This window comes from Apostichopus japonicus, chromosome 3, assembly GCF_037975245.1.
Source record: "Apostichopus japonicus isolate 1M-3 chromosome 3, ASM3797524v1, whole genome shotgun sequence".
In the NCBI taxonomy this organism is placed as follows: Eukaryota; Metazoa; Echinodermata; class Holothuroidea; order Aspidochirotida; family Stichopodidae; genus Apostichopus; species Apostichopus japonicus.
Window position 1 is genome coordinate 12920617 of NC_092563.1, and position 22693 is coordinate 12943309.

A 22693-nucleotide genomic window follows, 5' to 3' on the forward strand; every position below is an offset into this window, starting at 1 on the left:
TTGTTACCGCTCAATACAGAAATAAATTTGTTGGCCGCTCAATACAGACAGTGACGTGTTCCACAAACTTGACCTATTGTTTTGTTACGTGTATTAAATCAATCTTATCATTGCTGGGGATATTTTGGAGTCAATAAATAATGCTTCCAATACTTTGTACATCTGGTCTTTTCCGTAACCAGCCACATACATACAAGGGACCACCAGTTTGTAGAAAATTGAACACAAAATGTAGCTCTTAACAAAAATGGAGGAAAAAGAGTGGGTTTATATTTCACACTATTCTAAACAAACGCAGTTTTCGTCTAGCACACACTCCCTGTATATGTACCGATCAAACGGACAAGTCTATCGAGAGGAGCAAACTTCTCAAGCAGACCCACCGTGTTAATCGTGAGGAGCAGACCCACACGAATATCAAGAGCAGACCCACAAGTATATCAAGAGGAGCAGACCCACAAGTATATCGAGAGGAGCAGACCCACAAGTATATCGAGAGGAGCAGACCCACAAGTATATCAAGAGGAGCAGACCCACAAGTATATCAAGAGGAGCAGACCCACGTGAGCAGGATACCCACAAGTATATCAAGAGAAGCAGACCCACAAGTATATCGAAAGGAGCAGACCCACTTTAGTGGCAATTCGTGCAAATCCAATGTGAGGGCCCTCTCTTAATGCGACTCGCAAGAAAAGCGTAGTAAGAGGTGAAGAGGTTGATGCCAAAGTTCTCCGTTGACCTTCCTCGTGTGACTGGCTGAGATCTGGGTGGACAAGGCTTTCCAAAGTCGGTTAACCTAAGCCATGTTCACGAGACTATGAAGGTCCCCTTGTGGCCGCAAGTATATATACCAGTGAACTTTGGACAATAATCATACCAAATTACTGCACCTTATAAAAACAAATTTCAACAATTGTGATTCACTTACAGTAAATTTACAACATTTGGAACGTAATAGTTGTAATTTATTAGTGATTATTCCTCGTATCCTGCATATCATAACAGCGAATAACTATCCAATTCACTCTGAATTCTGAAAAGTACACAGGCACTGGTACAAGCAGAGCTCAATCGACACGTTCGTCCAATCAGAAACTTGTGCATCAACCGTGACCAACTGTAGCTCCGCCCATTCAATTCTGCTGTTAACTGTCTATGTGTGTGTACTAGTTGCTATTGTGTGCGATAATATAGTGCGTAAATATCGGTGTTCGTCAAGAACAAAAATATACTAACACACACTTAATAACCTATAGTCTACCGTATCTTTACAACTTAATTTACAAGTTGTAAAACCGTGGAAATTCGATCATGTAAAACTTGCTTGTACTGACAGTAAGCAACGACCGGGGATTACTACAATGGCAATAACTTATATAAGATTGTGCGGAATTTCATTAATATTCTTGTTTATTCCTGTTAGTGGATTAGCGATAAAATGGACCAACCCCGACACCGATATTTCCAAGGGTAAGTAAAAGTTTACATTTTGCAGAGGAAAGTGATCAGCATCTCAAAACAAATATCATTTGTAGTAAACACAAATAATGGCAATGAATAATGGCATTCATATAGGATTAAGACGTGATTTTTTTCCTTCTTCAGAAAACTCTTCATTAACTTAGCGAAATGCATCCCGGGTGAAAACTACTCACTCTATTTCCACTTATTTATGTCAAATATCGTTATGTGTCACGTGCCTAAAGATAAGAAATTAAGAACAAAATGGTTTTCATGTCGGGGCCGGTCCGGCAAAATTCATTCATTAATAATGTAAAGTGGAAGTGGGAGGTTTCCTGCCTTGTATCAAGGGACTATACCTTCCCACATGACTCTACAACTGTTAACCCCTGGTCATTAGTAAATTGCCTCACATGCACCCTAGTCTGTACAATTAAATTAGTCGGCCCAGGGGCACTGTCTCATGGGGAACGGTCAGGCACAAACCGGCACACGTACCGGTAACCATTTCTACAAGTTACCTCGCAGATAATCATTTATACATCTGATGGGTGAAGAGAGGCATTGGAGATTACGTGTCTTTTCCAACTAAACACAACAAAAAGATCTACCCAGGACTTGAACCTGTAATCATTAGCTCGCAAGTCCATTCCTTCCCATCTGACCACAACGCTTTCCAATTCTTACTCAAGTCGTGAGCCTCCTATACGGTTGATAACTTCTACTGCTCATATTCACCGTTATGCCAATCATCCAACGAGCAAAGTTTACCATGCGCTTCGCTTTCACATTTCTTTTCCTTTTAAATAAATTTATACTTAGCCCCTAGTTCACGTCATAACACCTCGCGAAGGTGACAATTTGTTTAGCGTACAATTGTTGTGCAATATGAATGATATTATAATCTGTGTGTATATATATATATATATATATATATATATATATATATATATATAATCGTAATGAGTTGGAAAATCCAGAACAGTGAATAAACCTTCAGCCTCCACCCGGATTCGAGCCCAGGCCTCCCGCTTTATATGCGGACACCCTAACCACTAGGTTATGGACGCTGATTGTATGTCAAGAGGTTCGAAACCGTAATATATATATATAGTAATATATATATATAGTAATATATATATATAGTAATATATATAGTAATATACATAGTAATATATATATATACATATATATATTATATGTAAATTATTTATATATATATATGCATGCGTTAGGCGAGATGGATTAAGCGACTCAACATGACGCCCTGATGATTCTTGAAACATCAAAACTTAGAAGAAAGATGTAGTTAGAACAACGTGTTATGGTTTAAGAATAACAGACTGACAAACCTCGCAAAAAGTTCAGTTATTAATTCACAACTTCTAGAAGCATATTGTATACGTTATAAATATATTTACGTGGATCATAATGTTTAGCAAGTAACATGAAATGCTGACTATACCTTGAGAAATGGACTTGCTATCTACGGTATACTTAATACTTAACTTGATACTTCCTTCTATAGTTCTCACCGTATATCTACGTTTTTGACTTCCAAGACGAAAAGCAAAACATGCCCGATCTTATTTCACAATGACGTCTGTGACGTAATCCCTTCGAGATCAGTAACTGAGAAGAATGCTCGTGACATTGGTTGTATATATGTTTGTGTGTGTTCCTGTTGTTTACTGTTATTGCTTTTCAAGCTCAATTTTAAGGAGAACTCCACTGTTGATAAGCTGATACAGTTGCTCAAAGCGAAACCTGCGAGAAACCAAACAGGGTACAGGGAGGGGAGACACCTACACGCAGGCCTAACGAGAAGGGGTCAGGGACTACACCCCTGGGGTCATGGGTCAATTAGGGGTCCGATGTAAGCTACCTGGCCCGGTGTCAATCGGCTGGGGAATATGGGTCAAGCACGTCAAAAATGTAATTAAAGAAAAGTGAAGGCTGCAGAAAGGACCACGTGACATAAATTTAATCATCTCCGAAGCCCGACCTGGCTGCCAACGCCCCGCCTATGCGGCCTGTACCGTAGAGTAATCTATACATACATACATTCATATATACAGGGAACGGAAACATCGACCACCTGCAATATGTGACAACTTGAACTTATAGTATATTTAAAACAAGATTAACCCCTGTATTTGGTACAGCCCCCTAAACCTGCTTCTTCAAACATGTCATATTTATACCTGGAGTATAGGTAGCAGCTACAGCGATTAAAGGTAATTAACCATGTCTTTTCATCAGTATTATTAGGAAGTGGTTAATACCAATAGAGGAAACGGTCAATATATGCAAGGTTTCTTTCAAGATCCACAAAACGTTGTTCACCGGTTTATGGTTAAATCATTTCCTTTAGTTGTATCCTCTTGTCTGTATATACTATAAAACCAACGAAACATCACAGCGGCGTCGAATATAAAGTGAAACACGAGTTATTGCATGACGTCCAAATGTCATATACATTCCTCCACGTATTAATTGACGATGACAAATTGCGTGTGACCAGCAACGGCTATTAAGCGTGCCACTTCGAACTTCAGTTGCTCTATATACAGCCATTCAAAAAAAATCTACAATTTTTCGGGCGACTGCAATACAACAAAACTATAACGACATTTAGTGTTTTCTATAACGTATGCAACAAAAAGTCGTTATAAGGTGTTTATGTATCTATAAAATCCCTATAATGTACTGTTTTCAGACCGGCACTGTGTTGTGGTCAGCGAAATGAATTTACGGATTGCGAAACATGCATATGTCGTGCTATACTCACATACAGCATGAGTCCACATGAAAGCACTTCTCGGTGTCTGTGCATGGCTGTATCGTTAACGGTATAATTGAAAGCAAAGCAGAGGTAAAAAACCATGCGACTTCTGGCAACATTTATAATTAAAATGTTATATTTATACCGGAATGCATCCTACTCCGCCAACACAATATTATAGCTTGGTGATCGTCGAAACCGATGTTCAAATTTATATATATATATATATATATATATATATATATATATATATATATATATATATATATATATATATATATATGAATCATGAGCCTTATAATGTGACCACAGTAGCAATACTCGATGTATTATTAATTGATTACCGGAAGGCGGCGACCATCAAATAGCCGCTTTGTTAAAGTGTTTCCCCAAAAATGGCCTTACAGAGGAAGTAAAACCGCTGAGGATGGTGGGAATTGAGAACTTTAAATGGCAAACTGTGATATAAATAAAAAGCCATGACCTGTTTCTTCCTTACTACTCCCATTCCACCCCTTCCCATAGCCGACAATATATGAGAATTTGTAAAGTAGAACCGAGTCCGAGAGCACGTTATGCATATATACTACTAGTAAAACAAATTACAATACGATATACAGGGACGGATCCAGGGGGGGGGCCCGGGGGGCCCGGGCCCCCCCTTTTTGAAAATCCTGATTTTTTTTTTTTTTTTTTTTTTACCGCGTTCGAGGGAAAGGGCCCCATGCGTGATCAGTGGCGTAGCTACGGGGGGCCTGAAATTGCAGACATGAGATCCATATTTTCAGGCTAGGTACATGCTGCTTAGAATACTCGGGAAGTGCCATTTTCGGCCATCTGGGGGTTTGTAAAGCCAAAAATTTTCTTGGACGCTCCGCGCCAACCGATGATGGCGCTCCGCTTAGATAGTCTTACGTTCAGGCGCGGCTGGACCAGTCAGACCCCCCCCCTGTCACAAATCCTGCATCAGCCCCTGATATGTCATTGAATATTCCACAAAACAACTTTTTATGTCCACGAAACTGTCGAAAAACATGATTTTCACTACTGGTAGAGATATAAAATATTGGGAATTCTGAATTTCCTGCAAACATGCGGCTGTGCCTGTTCAATACTCACTACTGTATCGCCTTAAAAAATGATGAGTGGAAATAGTTTCTCCAGGACCATATCGTATCGTGAGTATCGAGTGCGTCTGATATACGAACGTACGTAGTAGTACGTACGTACGTACGTCTATGATGATATGCACTGTACTGTACTGATAAAAACATAGGTGAATTTCACTCCATGAGAGTGATCACTGAGCACATTCCGGTATAAGAGTGAATTTCCACTCCATTGGAGTAAATCTTAACTCCTAATAGAGTTATATTCACTCATATTAGGAGTGAGGGTTAACTCCAATAGAGTTAAATTTCACTCTTAATTTGAAGATCACTCCAATGGAATGAAATCCACTCATTTGTTTTTAGAGTGTTGCTAGATATATGAAGAAGAAATACATACCAATACATGTTATCGGTCATCGATTGGCACAAAAAGCCAGATTCTGATGACAGCTGCCTCAAGAAACCCAATAAATGGCCTAATAAGCACCGAGCCACCAATGTGGACCATTACCGAAACATCGATGCGTGTTAGTCTTCCACCCCCTTCCTCTAATGCTATTTAAGTCCACATGTGGGCATATCCTGCAAATCTACCGGTAGCCCACAGGGGTTTGAGTTGGGAGAAAGGCCTTGACAGCTTGAAACGACAAATGATGCCAACTTCCCTCAAGTTAAAAGTCTGACTGAGTTGGCAAGGCCAGTCAGCATGAAAGAGAAAAAACTTTTTTGCATTTCTGTCACCAAAGTTGCACATCTTTTTGGTTGCTATTTTGCCTCACAGGTGCCATCTCCTGCGATCTGGGGGGTGCTGAAATCTCAAATTTTCTCTGTACGCTCCGCGCCAACCAAGGTGGCGCTCCGCTTAGATAGTAAACTCCGCCCCCCCCCCCACAAGAAAGAACAGCCCCCCATGGCCCCCACTCAAAAAATCCTAGCTACGCCACTGTGCGTGTAATTTTTTGTAAAATAAATTTGCAAAAAGAGTACACCATCATTCTGATAAAGTGAAGGTGAGAGGGGCACTCTGACTGCATCAATAGTCTCCATCTGGAAGGGGGCATCCAAGATGAAATGGCCTGGAGTAGCCTGGTAAAAAGTAGTTTGCATCACCACCTACTCCCCAAAGACGTAAATCCCAGCTCATTGCTCGAAATTGCAAATATATGCCCGGCAAACCATGAATACATGATTTATTGGAAATAAATTTTACTCAAAACTTTCACGAAAAGTAGCACCAGATTGCACCGAGGACCTCCATATTTTGTGAAATTTTCCAAAGGGGAGGGGGGCACCCACTCCCCTTAGACCCCTCCCCCAGGACGACGATTAGGCATTTCCCATCTGGGCCCCCCCTTCGGCGAAATCCTGGATCCGCCACTGATATATACCGTACGTCGTCTTCATCACGTAGGGTAGCCTACCGAATTATAACCAAGTGCCAATTAGCCTATACTATACTCTATAAAAACGTACACAACCCCCATTTTGGACGTTTTGGAACAATATAATTGAAAACCGCATTTTTCGTCAAATATGTTTAAACTTTACGCAGTAAACAATATATCCTTATTCAAATATATAGGACTACTTTATGCAGTAAACACAAATTCTAAATTGGTTGAATAAACCATAGTACTAAATGTCAAATGACCAACGGCAATTGCTCCTTTTGTATACTATCATCTATAAGTTTTCACATAAAAGTCAAATATTTGATGAAGCCCTCAGATTGTCAAACAGAATTGAGAACAAATCAAAGTGACATGTAAAGTTAACATTTTGATATAAATAGTCTAAATTTGAAAAAAAAAAAACTCTAAATTACAATTTGAAAGGTCGTATTTCGAGTAATTTTAATGTGACATTTTGAGAGGAAAGTAGTCTATAAAATAGTTTTATACAGTCGAAAGTTCAATTTGATAGCAGTATCGCCAAGAAAGTCTGGAAGAAGTATAAAGAAAGTCAAAACCACGAATAAATAGTCGCAATTTTGCGAGGAAAATAGTCCAAATTTGAGACAAACATCGGCATGAAGTCGAAATTTTTAGGAAAATGTAAACCTTATAACTTTCGAGCAACGAGTAAAAATTTCGACATAAAAGTAAATATTTTGAGGACGATAGCCTCGTATAGAATTATTGAGATAAAATGTCGAATTTTCTGTAAAAAATGCTGAAAATTTAAAAAAAGAAATAGAAATTTCAAGGATTAGCTTAAGTTGAATCTCTAGGTAAAATAGTTGAAATTATAAATGAAAAGAATTTGACAATTCTGGGCCACCGTAGCAGCAGTAATGCTTAAGTTCTTCCGCTGAAGACACCCACAAGACCCCCCCCCCTCCCCTCGGTCTTGCGCCATTGTTCGAAAAACGCCACTGCACAAAGCAACATATACATACTTCATTCGAATTAAACACATGAGGAACAGATAGCTTGGGTATATATATATATACAGTGGGTGTTGAAGGGACTTGGGAGGGGTGGGGTTGCCGGGTCGTCCGCCATATAAATTATGACAATATGTGCCATACGTATTTTGTTATGAGAGCATTTGTTTCAAAAAGATTCAGTCCGAAAGGAACAAGAATGGTCACACAGAAACTTCAACGGTATTTCTTAACGATGGTCATATGAGACTTGTCACTGTAAGTAAAAGTAAATCGACTAGAAGGTATACATACACGATCGAAGAGGTGGTGGGTGTGCACGATTGATGGTTGCCGTTAATACAAGCACAAATTAGCTCACCAGCTGTTTCTATATGATTGATGCACACTGCCGCTGGGAAATCCGTTTTGCCACTTACATAGATAACACTTGCCAAGATATATCGATAGGCTACATATAATATGCATTACTGTATGTACTGTATGCACAGTTAACACAGTCGATAAATATAGCGTATCAACGGGTTATTCAACTTAACGATAACCGTCTGCTCCCCATCTCCCCTCCCCCCCCTTCCCCGGCCCCATACTTGCTTCCGGTCATGAATTAGCCAGTTAATTCCACAGAATTACGCCATAAAAATAAAAAGTAACATGAAGCGATGTACTTCCTTCCCCTCCCACACCACAACCCCCTCAAACACCACAAACCACCCCTTTCCCCTCCCCCTTCCAACCAACCAACAACCTCCTCATTTGACAAGTTCCTTAACCAGTTTTTTTTTTGTTAACCTTCCCTTTCGTACAAATACACTGGTAATGAAGTATGTAACAAGCACATATGTTTGTCATAAGGTGAATAGTTAATGTTTTCGCTGTAGCAACTAGGCCTATATATGTACAACTATTCCTTACCCAGCGAAGGTCACTACAGCCTATGTATGGTAGTAATGCAAGTTCATGTAATTTGGCTTCCAGGTCCGGTAACGGCGACACGATCCTCTTATCTTGTTTACTCTCCAATCATCAGGATGTCCTTCCAAGTTGACTTTACGAGGTCAAGAGCCACTTTTGGGTATTGATGCTATTAGCTAACTCATCAGTTTTCAAGTTTGCACACAAACTTTACAACTCAACCACTTGTCTTTCGAGGTGGTTTACACACCTTTATTCAGATAAAAAAGATGGGTCAGCTGAAAACTTATAACGATGCCGACAAACAAAAAAACCTTTAGCCCTGTTTCTATGAACCGCCTCACAACCACTTGTAATTAAGACATATTTCTGTTGTTTAAAGGCCGGGGAATTTGTGCAAAGTCAAAATATTTACTCAATAGAAATATTCAACTATACGCCTCAAAGTTCTTTGTTCTCCACACCCATCATACACACAAGCAACAATTATATATATATATATATATATATATATATATATATATATATATATATATATATATATATATATAAGAAGATATAGATAGAGATAGATATATATATATAAATATATATATATATATATATATCACTCTAGTCTATTTAATTAAAAGCAGAAGAGTTTGCTTCTCTTGCAAAGTATGCCTTCTTTTGTATTATCTTGTTGCATCTCATCTAAACCTGTAACGTACCAGTAGATATTTCTTTCGAGTATATGACTTTCCTCTCAATGATTTGTCACCTGATCATGGTAAGCTGACCACCTAATTCATTCACTCCAAAGAAGACTTACACATACCATTGAGAAAACAAATAGTGAGAAATAGTGCAGTACTGAGAAGTAAAACTTCCAAATAGCTAAAACAAAAAGTGAAGTTCCAGGTGGAAGCTGGTTAATCCCTCGACAGAACCCCCCCCCCAAGCACACATACATCCCCACACACCCAGGACACCTTTGCAGATAGGTCGCCGCCTATATCCCACTGTCGGTTACATGTCGATTGCATGATGCATATTGTGTAAAACTGTTCATTAGTTGCTTCGAAGAAAAAAAAGAAGAATTCATATAAACGAAAATTCAACTAAGAGTTATTATGTAGTTTTCAAAGTCAAGTGAATTGACCATCATGCAGGTAAGTCACATGTGCAAAGTTGAATTTTACAACGTCACGGTGGTTATCGTATGCAACGAGTCAATACAGTTGAACCGAAATCTTAGGGTTCAGTTAGTATTTCTGCTAACGAAATTATTTCATAACGGATACAGCTGTTGGATGCTTTCACTTATCTGACTAAAGTATTATGTTAAAATGTGCTCCACATGAGTGAGTGTCCTCTACATGTAAATCTCTTAAATCGTCGGGTATCTGTAGCTTCCGAAATTGCAAAATGGTTAACTCTGCAGCTTCCGAAAGGTACCAAATGAACGTGACACTATATGCCTGTTTTTCACATAATTGCGCCTAATGCATATAAGGTGTGTTTGTTTATCGTTTATCAGTGGAGTCTATATCATGTTTCATGAGTGACAATACGGACAAAAATGACACTGTCAATCTCGCATGTTATGCCGATATAAACTACGGAAGTATATCATAAACTATAAGTGAAGTGTATTAAAAAAAAATGTGTTAGCTACATGTTGCATAAGATCGTATATAGCTTTACCAGAAACGATCGGCTTGTCAATTTGAATGATCTAGCCCAATCCTAACCCCCCCCCCCTTTTTTCTTTTTCAACTATTGGTACACTTCAGATACGAACTGTTACAAGTTGTCGTTACACTAAGATTCCGCTGTCCTGCCATCCCCAAATCGGTCCCCAACTCCAGTAACCCCCCCCCTCCCCCACTCACAATATACTCATTTCTTCTAATCCCAACACAAAATACTGCATTGCCTGACTGTATATGCCTACCTGTTAGGTAATAGCCTAAATGTATTCATATTTGACTTCAACCCATCACCATTTCCGTTTAATGACGTCTTTTACTCTTTTATCCATTTTTACATAAGAGCTATTGACTCGGACGATTAGCACGCCACGCTCATCATAGACAGACCTATACTACCGATCTTCGCGACCTTTTTCCCGCTAATACAAAATCTTTTCAAAATGTCTTCACTCCCTCCTTTATTCTTCTCTGCATGCATGAGCCTTCCAATAATAATAACCCATTGTTAGCGACATATGTGACTCCCCATAACACACTCCCCAAGATGATCGACTATCGACACAGGACCATGTAGATAGACAAATACCTTCTTGATTCTGTGTCTTATTGGCACCTAACCATGGAGATTTCTTCACAGCTTTTGTGTAAGTACAATAAAGGGGAAAAGACGATTTGGTCTTAGAATGGCTCACTATAAGCCCTGCTGTTACAACCCAACGACAAAGTTAAACCGCTATTTATCCTTCCAGAATGGGGTTCTTTCCTCGCATAAAGGAAAGGTTATAGAGCACACTTTGGACGAGTATAAATATCTATACTGCAATATACTTTGCACATAAACGTAATGGTCTGTATGGGACTAATGATTTTATAGTAACGCTTCAAAAGTTTATTTAGTTTGTGTATAACATCACGTCCTTTCGCATTGCTGTTCGATGTTAAGTGCACAATGGTTTACACCACGCAAAATGATATACGCAAAATAAAAAGCGAGTGCCTTTATATCTTCTATTGCTAGACACATCACTTTTGCGTGCGGGTAGAAAACGAGTAATACACGTAATGAAAAACATATATTGGTCTTTCATGTGTGCGCGGCTTCTCTTGGAAATATATTTGTATACATTGTACGTTGAAACGTCTATAATGTGTAGTTATGGAGTGATAACATACTATACCATAATAGGGAAGCTAAACAACCGCATATACCCGATAACACAATCATTACCGTTCAACAAACTCGTATAATATGTGTGTAGTCTAAGTACTATAACACGAAGGACGACATACTCGGAGACCGCAACAAAATTACCATAATAGCGGTTTGCTGACTTTAATTTCTTTGCTACTAACAAAAACAAAATCACAGACGACGTGTGTAATGTCATGGGTCTCTGTTGATACGGTGGAACTAAAATGGTTTTTGTACCACAAATCCCCCCCCCCCTTCCCCTCCCCTGCAAAAAGAAGAAAGAAACGGCTGTTATCAGAGCAACTCAACTAGGAAAAACCGAAAGGTATACCGCGGTTGTTACAGTTAACTGAATAGATTCATGGTCTTTTTATAATTAGCTGCAAAGGTTAGGCCTGCAGTATACTACTTTTGCTTTTAAATTAGTTGAGTTGTAATAATTGGCGATTAAAAATTAGTGTTCTATCTGTTCTATTACGACTACTGCCAGGTCTATTTAACTTCATGCGGTTACATTCCTTCTCCTAAAAGCAGAATGAACAGGTTTTACTATTCCAAGCTCCTTTGTCTTGTCGAATCGATCTTCACAATCAGTCGGATCAAAAAGCGGAACGCTCATTTCGTTCATTCAACAAAGGACAAAACTTTACACGAAAGACGCCCAGATTTACTGGAAGCTAATTACCCGGCCAATCATCGACAATGAGATCCATTTGCTTTCAGAAGAATAGGATGGGTTTCATCTCCCTTGACAGGGACACTTAACCTTGTAAAAGCGCAATATTAACCATACTCTATTACTTCGCGTGATTTTTGACAACTGCTCAACGATATAGGTGATATAACAATAGCCACAAACCCAATGACTCTGGGAGAATTGGCTCTATATTTAAGCAAAGATAATAATGAAAAGGATCCGTGGGGGTTGAAATAGTTATTAAGATAGCAATCAGTACTATACAATACAATGGTGATGACTGTCTACATAATTAAGCGTTGACAATCAACTCACTATTATTAACTTTTCACACCACAAAATTGTAACCTGGATTGTTTCCTCCAGGCTTTACCATGATAACAGTGTTCAAAGGTGCATGAAGATGCGTGTGGGAAGCATAGGCGTACGAGGCGGGGGGGCAGGGGGGGCAGACTGCCCCCCCAAATTTCCAGAGGACAAGAAATTCGGGCAAAAGTCCTGAAAAATTCGGGCAGCCTAAGAGGAGAAAATATATATATATATATATATATATATATAAAAAAAATGTATATATATATATATATATATTTTTTTTTAGGCTGCCCGAATTTTGCAGGACTTTTGCCCGAATTTCTTGTCATCTGGAATATAAATATGCAGTAGCTTGCCCGAATCTTTTTCAAATTTTTGCCCGATAATTCCATGATTTTCTTTATTCAGCATCATTATGCCCGAATATTTCCGTGTAACACCACCGTAAGCGCAGTTCATCTGGGCTACCACGCATTTTGCAAGATCATTTTTTTTTTCTAACTAGTCAATTGTTTACCTGGACTAAGGGCGGCGGAACCGGGGGGCACAGGGGCACGTTCCCCCGCTCCCCACTTTTCCTCAGGTTAAAAATGTGCCTTTTTTCTATATAAAAATTGAGGTGCCTCAAGTTAGCAAGAGGCCAGGGAACCATAATGAACACTCGGGAAGGGCCGTTTCCGGCCATCTGAGGGGTTTGTAAAACCAAAAATTTTTATAGTACGCTCCGCGCCAACCGATGGTGGCGCTCCGCTCAGATAGTCGTGCATACAACTTTGCAAATCCTGGCTAAGCCCCTGACTTTTAATGAATTTCTGTGGGTCAAACTTAAAACTATTTCGAATGGAAAAAAATTGTTAAGATATTAACAAGAAAAAAAACCAGTCTAATTCGGAAGATTTCTACATTAGCAACTAACATGATTTCACCTCATTTTGTCTCAAGAGAAAACTTGTTCCTTGTTTCCCAATTTGCGTATTGGATATTGCAGTGTTAGTATGCATATTTTCCTTTAGGGGGGGGGGGGGTGGGGGCGTTGATGGAGTGATGTGTATACACAAATAAGATAATAGAATAAGAGTTATAAAGGGTACTAAATATAGGGCTGCATCAGTCCAATCGAATTTCTGCAAAGTGCCCTTTGATGTAGGTGCCCCCCAGATTAAAAGTGCTTCCGCCGCCCATGACCTGTATATCCCCAACATGAGTGTATATAGAAGAAACATTTTCTTTTTCATGGATGATGGGGGGGGGGGGTGCCTACAAGCATAGAAGTACGGGTTTATCATATTCTTTGTTATATTTTAAACTTTTTTGTGAGACAAATTGCAATCTCACCCGACACAGCGACATTATCCCGCTTACGTGTCGTTGAACAATGTATGTTTTTCTGGAGGTAGCTGAGTACTGTGTTAAAATAATAAATAAGGTAACTAAATAGGAGCTTAAAAAATATACTGTCCCATTTTTCCCCTTCAAAGTGATGTTACCATTTTTTCTTCTTCTAATATACCAAATTTTTGGGGAAGTGTAAATTTCTAAAACGTGAGATTATAAAATAAAGAATGTTTAGATGCAACTTGCAAGGCCTCAGAAGTGCCGTTTCCGGCAATCTGAGAGGCATTGTGTGCCCAAAATTTTCTTGTACGCTACGCGCCAACCGATGGTGGCGCTCCGCTTAGATAGTGTCACGGGAAATTTCGGGCACAAAAAGTTCTGCCCCCCCAAACTGAAATGGTCCCGTACGCCTATGGTGGGAAGGGGGGCGGCGGATGTGAGTAAGGTGGTGGGGATTGCTTGACCCATATAGCCAAAACGCCCAGTCTGGCTATCCGAATTCAAGTGTAGTATTCACGCTGCTCCAATTGCAGAGCGAGGGTTATACAAACTTTCAAGTTTCACGAGGAGAGGCACATTGGTGTTTGATCGCCGTGACATGCAAACAGATCTGCCTTCATTATAGCCGGATCTTAGTTAATCGCGCTCTATTTTTCGTAAGTTACTCCTTCACAATGTTACAAACAAACAAACATGAGCGCCGTATTTCGTCTTTGCTTTACGAACTTGTTCGTAAACTAAGCAAAAAAGAGGATAAATGTTATGATCATAGATGCTATTAAAATTGGATCCTTTTCGTCTTCCTTTCTTAGTCTAATCTTTCGTTTTCTTTTCTTTGGTTTTTTCTTCAGATATCATCGCAAACGACAAGACATTTGAAGAAACCCAAACCTTGGATAATTCTGTGATTGATTTCCTGTCCAGACATCACTATTCCGGGTGCACTCTTGGGGTCGCCAACGGTGACGACGGAAGTGACACTATGTACGGCCAGGGATATGGTGTGACAGAAGAGGGCGTCCTTCTGAAATCAAAGAGCGTCTTACCAGCTTCCAGCATATCTAAGCTTATTACAGCAATCGGTGTCATGAAGCTGGTCGAGGATGGGCAATTGACACTCTATGATTTTGTCTTTGGGAGAGGTGGAATCCTTAGTGACCTGGAACCTTTCCCTTCCTTGGAAACGGCTGATCAGAGGCTGTTCGATATCAGAGTGATTCACCTTCTCCAACATACTAGCGGACTTCAGTCTCACATGTCTGAGTTGAACGACATTCATCTCTTACGTGGACACAAGGTTATAAACATCAGTCGAGAGATGGGACTGACTTCTGGGCTATCTCTGCCAGATGTCATCCGCTACTCTGCAGGTCAAAGGTTGGTGTTTCCACCGGGTTCCCGTTTTTCCCACTCCAATTTAGGGTACTCGATTCTCGGTGAAGTGATTGCAAGGAAGAGTAGATCGACTTATTCTCAATTCATTTATCAGCGAGTTCTTGAACCCTTGGGAATGTGGCAAACGACTCTCATGCCAGATTATGAATTTCCGTTGAACAAGTACAACAGTCAAAGGGTGGACGTATCTAAATCTCCTTTCCTGCAGGCAAGTTTGGGGTGGCACACAACGGTTTATGATCTGCTTAGGTTAATCGATGGCCTACAAGGGGACTTGTTAGTATCATCGGCCAGTCGACAGACAATGATGTCTCCACCACCCTCCCCAGTATCTGAACACCAAGACCAGTGGTATGGGATGGGCCTCCATGTGGGTAATGATGGTTCCTGGTGGCAGACTGGTGACCCTCATACCAATGAGGTCTTAATTTTTCAGCCCGGACCAAGGAAGGGACACAAGACCGATCGGAAGCTGAGATGGGCGGTGCTTTGTACTGGCAATCAACATCGTAATCTGAAAAATGACTTTTCCAAAATGTTTGCTTCTCAGCAACATTGGCCGAACAAATTCCCGGCTGCCAGAGACTGCGAGGACGTTTCCTTTGTGGACAAATGTGGTCGGCGTGTCCTGATCAACTCTCGGGTGCCAACCGAGAAATTTAAATCCTTTTCTAACGCTTTGCTGAGACAGTCGTACCGACCAAAGTGGATAAGTGTCTACAACAACAATGGTACTACCCATGTTAGTAGTATATGGCAAGAGGGGTCCTCCGCAACCCAGTTATATCTGCTCGAAACAGAAATATCGGGCAACGATCTTCGCAAGAAAATAGATGAACTGCAGATGAAGAAGTTTGCACTTAGTTCCCTTGAACCATATTACAAAGGACGGCAGATAAAGTACATAGCTGTGTTCTCAAAGGGGGGCACTGGCTACCAGAGGTACGCTTTGGAAACCACGGAGGATATCTTTGAAAGGTCCAAGCAGTTTTACACAGATGACCTGTCATTAATACCTACAGGAAAAGCTGTACTCATGGACGGTAATAGAAAAATAGTGAGTTTCGTTTTCGATAAAGTGAATGTTACATCCTGGAGAATTTATGATAAAGTTCCTTTAGAAGATATGAAGTCACTAGTGCTAGAGATGGCGAGACACGGTAGAACACTAAGTTACACTCATTCCTATAGTTACCATGACGACATTTACTTTTCCACAATCTTTTCGGGTGGTGAAACTCACCGGATGCATTTAGAACTGGGAGTCGACCGATCGATGCTACAAGACGGGACATACAACATGAAGGACAGAGGGTTCTCCCCACAGGTGATCAGTAGTTACACAGTGGAGGAGGGCTTTGTTAAGTTTATGATATTATGGACGAAAGATAATTGTGTTTGAGACCAAAGACTACACTCTGATTTTTACTCTTGTTTTGGGGGGGGGGGGAGGGGGCTGAGGAAAAGTAGCAAAACAGAAAGCTTCCCCTGAAGAAGATATTACACTGAAGTTACCAAGAAAAACCTGGGTACAGTACAAAATGGCTGCCAATACTGGTAAACATACATACTGTACAAGCTTAACTAATTTATTCAACACTTCACTGCACAAAATATCAAACACATGTAATCAGCACTGAGCAGGATTTTAAAGTATTAGCATAGTATGAGTGTAGACCAATTATTGATTCAATCAACCAAACATGTGTGTGGGTGGTGATTGTGGTAGTAGTGGTGGTGTGGGGAGGGGGTGTTAGTCTCTGGGGGAGGAAGCTGGTAGATAAAGGTTAATGTATTTGTCACCACTTCAGATTCCGGCTAGAAACTTCATGTGCAGTTTGGTAGTCTTCTCGCAAGAAAAGTCCATTTAGGAATATTTTATTTTTTACCTGTCAAATGAGGAACGTCCAAAGGCCTAGCAAGCAGTTTGTATGGAAACCTGGTGAAATGATTATATCTAGGACAGCTTCTTTAATGATATAATGTGATTACTCTCAATCTTTATCTTTGATGTGGAAAAGAGTGACTAAACACAAACAGTTGGCTGTAAAGAACATTGCTCTTCACTTTGGTGATAAAAGCACTTTTAAAAGTCTGGTTCACGATAAGAGGCGTTAATGTTTACAAATTCCACATGAGATGATTGATGGAACATTTATTACGGAGATAAGAATGTGTGAATTGATGTTATGCTGTTTACAATATGGAATTTAAATGAGTATTAAACAGTGACCCACACTCACAAAACGTGCACACACGCCCACCCAAAATAAACTCATAGTGCTTAATATCCAACAATATTAGCTTTAGACCTTCATCATGATGAGAGTGTCATTGCACTTCAGTTCTGTTAGTGAAAGGAAACCAAGGTTGTACAGACAATGTACAGTATAACCCAGCTTACTATCATTACAACTGATTGGCTAAACAAAATATTAAAACAAGTTTGACAAGGACGAAATAGTGCATTGGCATTACAAGTGTGTCTCTACAAGTTTTATGTTTAACAAAAAGAAACCAGGGCACTAATTTAAGGTTATTCAGGGATATTTTGTCTCCCTGTTTTGTGGGTACGAACCTTTGCATACATATTGAAATACTTATAATCTATTGGGGAGTAGGTCCTTTCCTTTCCAGCTTGCCGATTTTTTTTTTCATCAGAAAATTCTTCAACTTTTACTAACGATGCTGCATTTCGTTTTATAGCACACAAGTGCTTGTTTTATCATTAAACAGTAGCTGCAATATGTTATGTATGATTAAAAGAAAGTCTAAGACTGTCAACAGTGTCAGGATGTGTTGCAGAGTTGAATTCTGATTACAGCAGTCAGCTTAGTCAGTTGTAGTCAAATGAGATAAACTCTAGTCAGATGAGAGAACTGCAGTTCAGACTATAATGCTGATATCTGATAACAATAGTCTGATTACAGTATTAAATTCTGATTACAGAATTAGATAGCTGTAGTCAGATTTGACAGCTGTAGTCAAGACTAGTAGACTAGCTGCAGTACTACTGTAGATAGCTGACATCTGATTAAGAGCTGTAGTCAGATTTGACAGCTGTAGTCAAGACTAGTAGACTAGCTGCAGTACTACTGTAGATAGCTGACATCTGATTAAGAGCTGTAGTCAGATTTGACAGCTGGAGTCAGGCTAGACTAGCTGCAGTACTACTGTAGATAGCTGACATCTGATTAAGAGCTGTAGTCAGATTTGACAGCTGTAGTCAAGACTAGTAGACTAGCTGCAGTACTACTGTAGATAGCTGACATCTGATTAAGAGCTGTAGTCAGATTTGACAGCTGGAGTCAGGCTAGACTAGCTGCAGTACTACTGTAGATAGCTGACATCTGATTAAGAGCTGTAGTCAGATTTGACAGCTGCAGTCAAGACTAGTAGACTAGCTGCAGTACTACTGTAGATAGCTGACATCTGATTAAGAGCTGTAGTCAGATTTGACAGCTGCAGTCAAGACTAGACTAGCTGCAGGACTTACTACTGTTGATAGCTGACATCTCTAATTATAGCTAAGTAGAGAGGCATAGTTAGATTAGTCAGCCCCACCCAGATTACAGAGCCGTATACTCAGATTAATAGAAGGTAGTGGTTTTAATTATAGATCAGGCCATTTGTAGAGTTGGAGTCAGTTTCAATATAATATTTATAAGTAGAGGCTGATGACTGCAGCTGCCCGGATCTTAGAGAGTCATGTAGTAGATCCATCACAGCAGTCGGCCCAGAATTGATTCTTCCATCGCTGAAGCGCTTCCAGTTTTCTTTGTTTGAGGTTTGATAAAGTCTATTTCAAGAACGGTTAAATTCATTAACAAAAATCATTCTTGTTTACTCACTACAACCAGCCAACTCGAGCTGATAGGTTTATCAGCATGGTTAAGTGTTGACTGACAGTTGTTAAGGTGTGTATTGTTTAGTCACACCTCAGTATACCCTTTACAGATGATACCTGTGGCTCTTAATTGTAGTAACTTAAAAGAAACAAAATTTTACCTTGTCCTAAAATTAATTTAAACCAGCTTGTTTGTGTTCTGTACTATATTCTCCTCATCACTGACTGAATACCATGGCAGTGAAATTCATCGGTTAGAATTGTCTAGTTTCACTTCAAATCGAAGAGCAGAAAAGATGTGTAAATTCTGGATTTGACAAAGATTGCACATTGGATATTGCATATTTACAAAGAGATGTATTTTTCAGAGGTTGTTTTGTCAGTACAGACTGGTGCACTTGATAACACACCATCTGAGTATCAACAAAACACATAAAACTATCAACTTATAGCAGAACTCCTACCTTAGCTACTGGTGGTATACAAGTTTGTTATTTGACGAATCTAGTAGGTTTAGACATGTATTCAGTATTATGGAACCTAAGCCTGCGTAATCACAAACAATTGACCAAATGTAAGATTTCTGATACATTAAAAATACAGCGAAGTTGCCCTACTAAATGACAAGAACCATGGGAGCCTCTGCATCGCAGAGGTGACGAATCCAGAATTCAAATAGAGAGGTCATCTAACGTACCCATCCAAATTCAGGAACAATCAGTTTATGTTGCATTTCGAGGGTATGTTACATGGTCTACTAGATTTAAAGATGGATAGGTAATGACTAAAAATACCCAGCCTATGGGTCTGCACAGTAACTGATATATGAACACACCCTATGTGCACACCATGCCCCATCCTCCCTTCTCCCCGCCAAACTTATCTTCCCCTTTCAAGACAAGTCTTCCCTACAGCTTCCCTGGCACACTGCTTTTTACTGCAAACCACTGGCTGTTCCTCCTTCAAATTAAATAATTCCGACTTCCAATATATACACAAAGTGTCAAATATATTTAAACCATGAACAGACTGTTGGGAACACAGAATGGCAGAGGGGGACGAATTAATTATGCTCTCCTAACACTGCATCATCACTTCAGAGACACTCAACTAATTAATTCTTCCTTCCGATAAAGAGGCAATAATTAATGACAACACAAACCAAGGATAACCCCATCAGTGTGGATTATGAGTAGATTTATATTTAGGGCACATGATTCTTGCTGGGCATGTACATAATCCGTTGTCTGCTAGTCATGGTATAAGTTATACGATCTTGCAAGGCATGTAGTAAGTCCTGTGTTGTTGCAAGTAATGTAGTAAGTATTATGTGATGTTGCAAGTCATGTGATGTTGCAAGTCATGTAATCAGTCACATGATCTTGCAATTGGTATGCAGTACGTCCTGTGTCTTACTGTGTGATGTTGCAAGTCATATACTGCAGTATTGGTAACCCATGTGATGTTTCAAGTCTTATGATAAGTCATGTAGCCAGTACAGTATACTAAGTTCTAACATTTTATATTGCTTAAATTATTTTGAATACAATAGAATGCACATTTTTCAAATATAATCCAGTGCATAGATTCTGTGCATGCCGCAGTAAATATACAGATATACAATAGAAACTATAAACAAAAGGTGCAAACATACTTCTTTGTAACTAAAAACAAACACTAATTTTGTATGACTTCACAATTGTAATTTATTTTTAACAAAATTATGTTTTCAGGTTTAAAGTTGTGACCATGTGATTTTTCATTTCTTTTGATTCCTTTCCTAACTTATTTTGTAAATATTGTAAATTTTACATATCTGTATGCAATAGAGATCTTCCAACAACTACACAAGTGTTGTTTGTCTTGTTTTTAAGTTAATAACCACTTTGGTTTCCTGTTAGACTTGTCCTTTCTTCTTAGATTTACAAACCTGAATAGTGGAAACTTGTACACCCCTGCCCCTCCTCCTCCCCCCTCTCAGAAATGTATTGCATTCTAATATACACTCCCCAACGTCTATTTGTTAAAATAACATTAATATTTGGGACCATACAGAAGAACTATTATGATTCAAATACAGTATCTTCAGTGCTGTAACAATGATGAAGAAATCACAGTAATGAGGTCAATCAAACGTAACACAGCATGCATTTGACAAATTACATTTACTATACAGTAAGGGCCATGACATCCAACAAGAGGTACACCCAACCATCAGCTTTAGCTAACATGATAGAGATGATCATGATGAACAAGTAACCCCTCAAAATCTTGTTGGTTTAAATGTCAGAGGGAGGGGGGGGGGGCTTCCAGTTGGCCAATCTTCATTATACTGGCACTAGGTAGTAAAGCATTTTAATTTCCCTTGGATTTTCATTCAAGGTGAATGCCAATAGTATTGACATGGTACACACCAGTGCCAGCATTATGTCACTGTTAGAACTTCAATATGTTAAATTCATCAATATGAATTAGCAAAGCAATTCTCTACTACAGAAAGAATACATGTTAATAAAGAAAGCTCATAAATATTCAACCATACACGTAGCTTGATGATGTCATTATTTCAACTTTAGCCTACATCTCCCAAGTGGAATAAGATATAGAACTCTTTAGGGAAGTTGTTCATTACAAGTGTGTCTGTTGCATAGATCAATGATGATGGTTTAGTATTGTCTGGCTACTATCTGTCTCATCTCAGGGCCCTTAGCATCTCACTTCATTACCGTAAAGAGGGCCCATTGAAGGGATACGGAAAAAGGAACACCCCATCTCTATTCTGTTTCCAGCCAAGGGTAGCCACAGAGGATTTAACCTGATGGGAGAAGGTGGGAGAATGGGGTGGGGGAAGGAGACAAATTTTAAAGGGAAAGGTTCAAATGGGACACGTGGCTTTGATTTGAGGGGGCAACAGGCATGTTACCTCAAAAATACTGCACACAAATGGATTCTCCATGCATTTTGCACCATTATAATGTCAGTATTTGATGGAGGTTTTTTTTTTTTTTTTAAAGGCACTTTTTTAGTACTAAAAACAACAATAGGCAGATTTTAATTACAAAGGATACTTCTGTTTTATGGAAAGGGGTACTTTCCAGGTTTATCTCAAAAGTGAGGGGAACATGCCAATACGTTACCCTCCTTTGGATTCACTGCTGTCATCTGAATATCTGATCAGCATCACTAAGTCTTAACAAGCTTCACTCTGTTGCCTAGGGTCTTACTACAGATCTTGATTATTATCACAATTGTGATACCACCTTGACAATGCTAAAAGTCAAACAAATAAGAATATAATATTCATTCTTTCCTTCTAAACTATGAAAATATCTATCTTCTTATAAAGTATTCCCTTTGGGATTATACTTTGGGAAGTTCAACAGTTCTACTGAGGTCTCTAATCGGAAATTACAAAGATTTAATTAAAGCCACACCGTACCATATGGTCTCAATCGTTGTAAACATGTTGGTAATGACATTTTGATCTCTTGGGTGTCTATCGCATTCTTCATAGTACAACCTGAACATCAAATGTTTGTAGTGTAGGATGGGGTACTACCAG

General features: G+C 39.3%; 2 protein-coding genes across 3 annotated transcripts in view; one reads left to right on the forward strand and one right to left on the reverse strand.

Moving 5' to 3' along the window:
* Positions 1-22693, reverse strand: part of LOC139963638 (uncharacterized) — a 57313-nt gene that overhangs the window by 28337 nt on the left and 6283 nt on the right. The gene's annotated exons all lie outside the window — the stretch shown is intronic.
* Positions 1169-20977, forward strand: LOC139963632 (uncharacterized). 2 transcript variants are annotated; one of them, XM_071964638.1, is made up of 2 exons: positions 1169-1470; positions 14741-20977. In XM_071964638.1, exons 1-2 carry the CDS (start codon positions 1362-1364, stop codon positions 16684-16686), a joined length of 2055 nt encoding a protein of 684 aa, XP_071820739.1. In that variant the 5' UTR covers positions 1169-1361; the 3' UTR covers positions 16687-20977. The 2 variants fall into 2 exon arrangements, with proteins under 2 accessions (XP_071820739.1, XP_071820743.1); XM_071964642.1 differs by lacking the exon at positions 1169-1470 and adding an exon at positions 14316-14545.

What these genes read in the sequence shown, in the direction of transcription:
- LOC139963632 (XM_071964638.1), top strand. Translation starts at nt 1,362, where the DNA reads ATGGCAATAACTTATATAAGATTGTGCGGAATTTCATTAATATTCTTG. An exon ending in CGACACCGATATTTCCAAGG is followed by an intron (nt 1,471 to 14,740) that starts GTAAGTAAAAGT and finishes TTTTTTCTTCAG; the next exon opens with ATATCATCGCAAACGACAAG.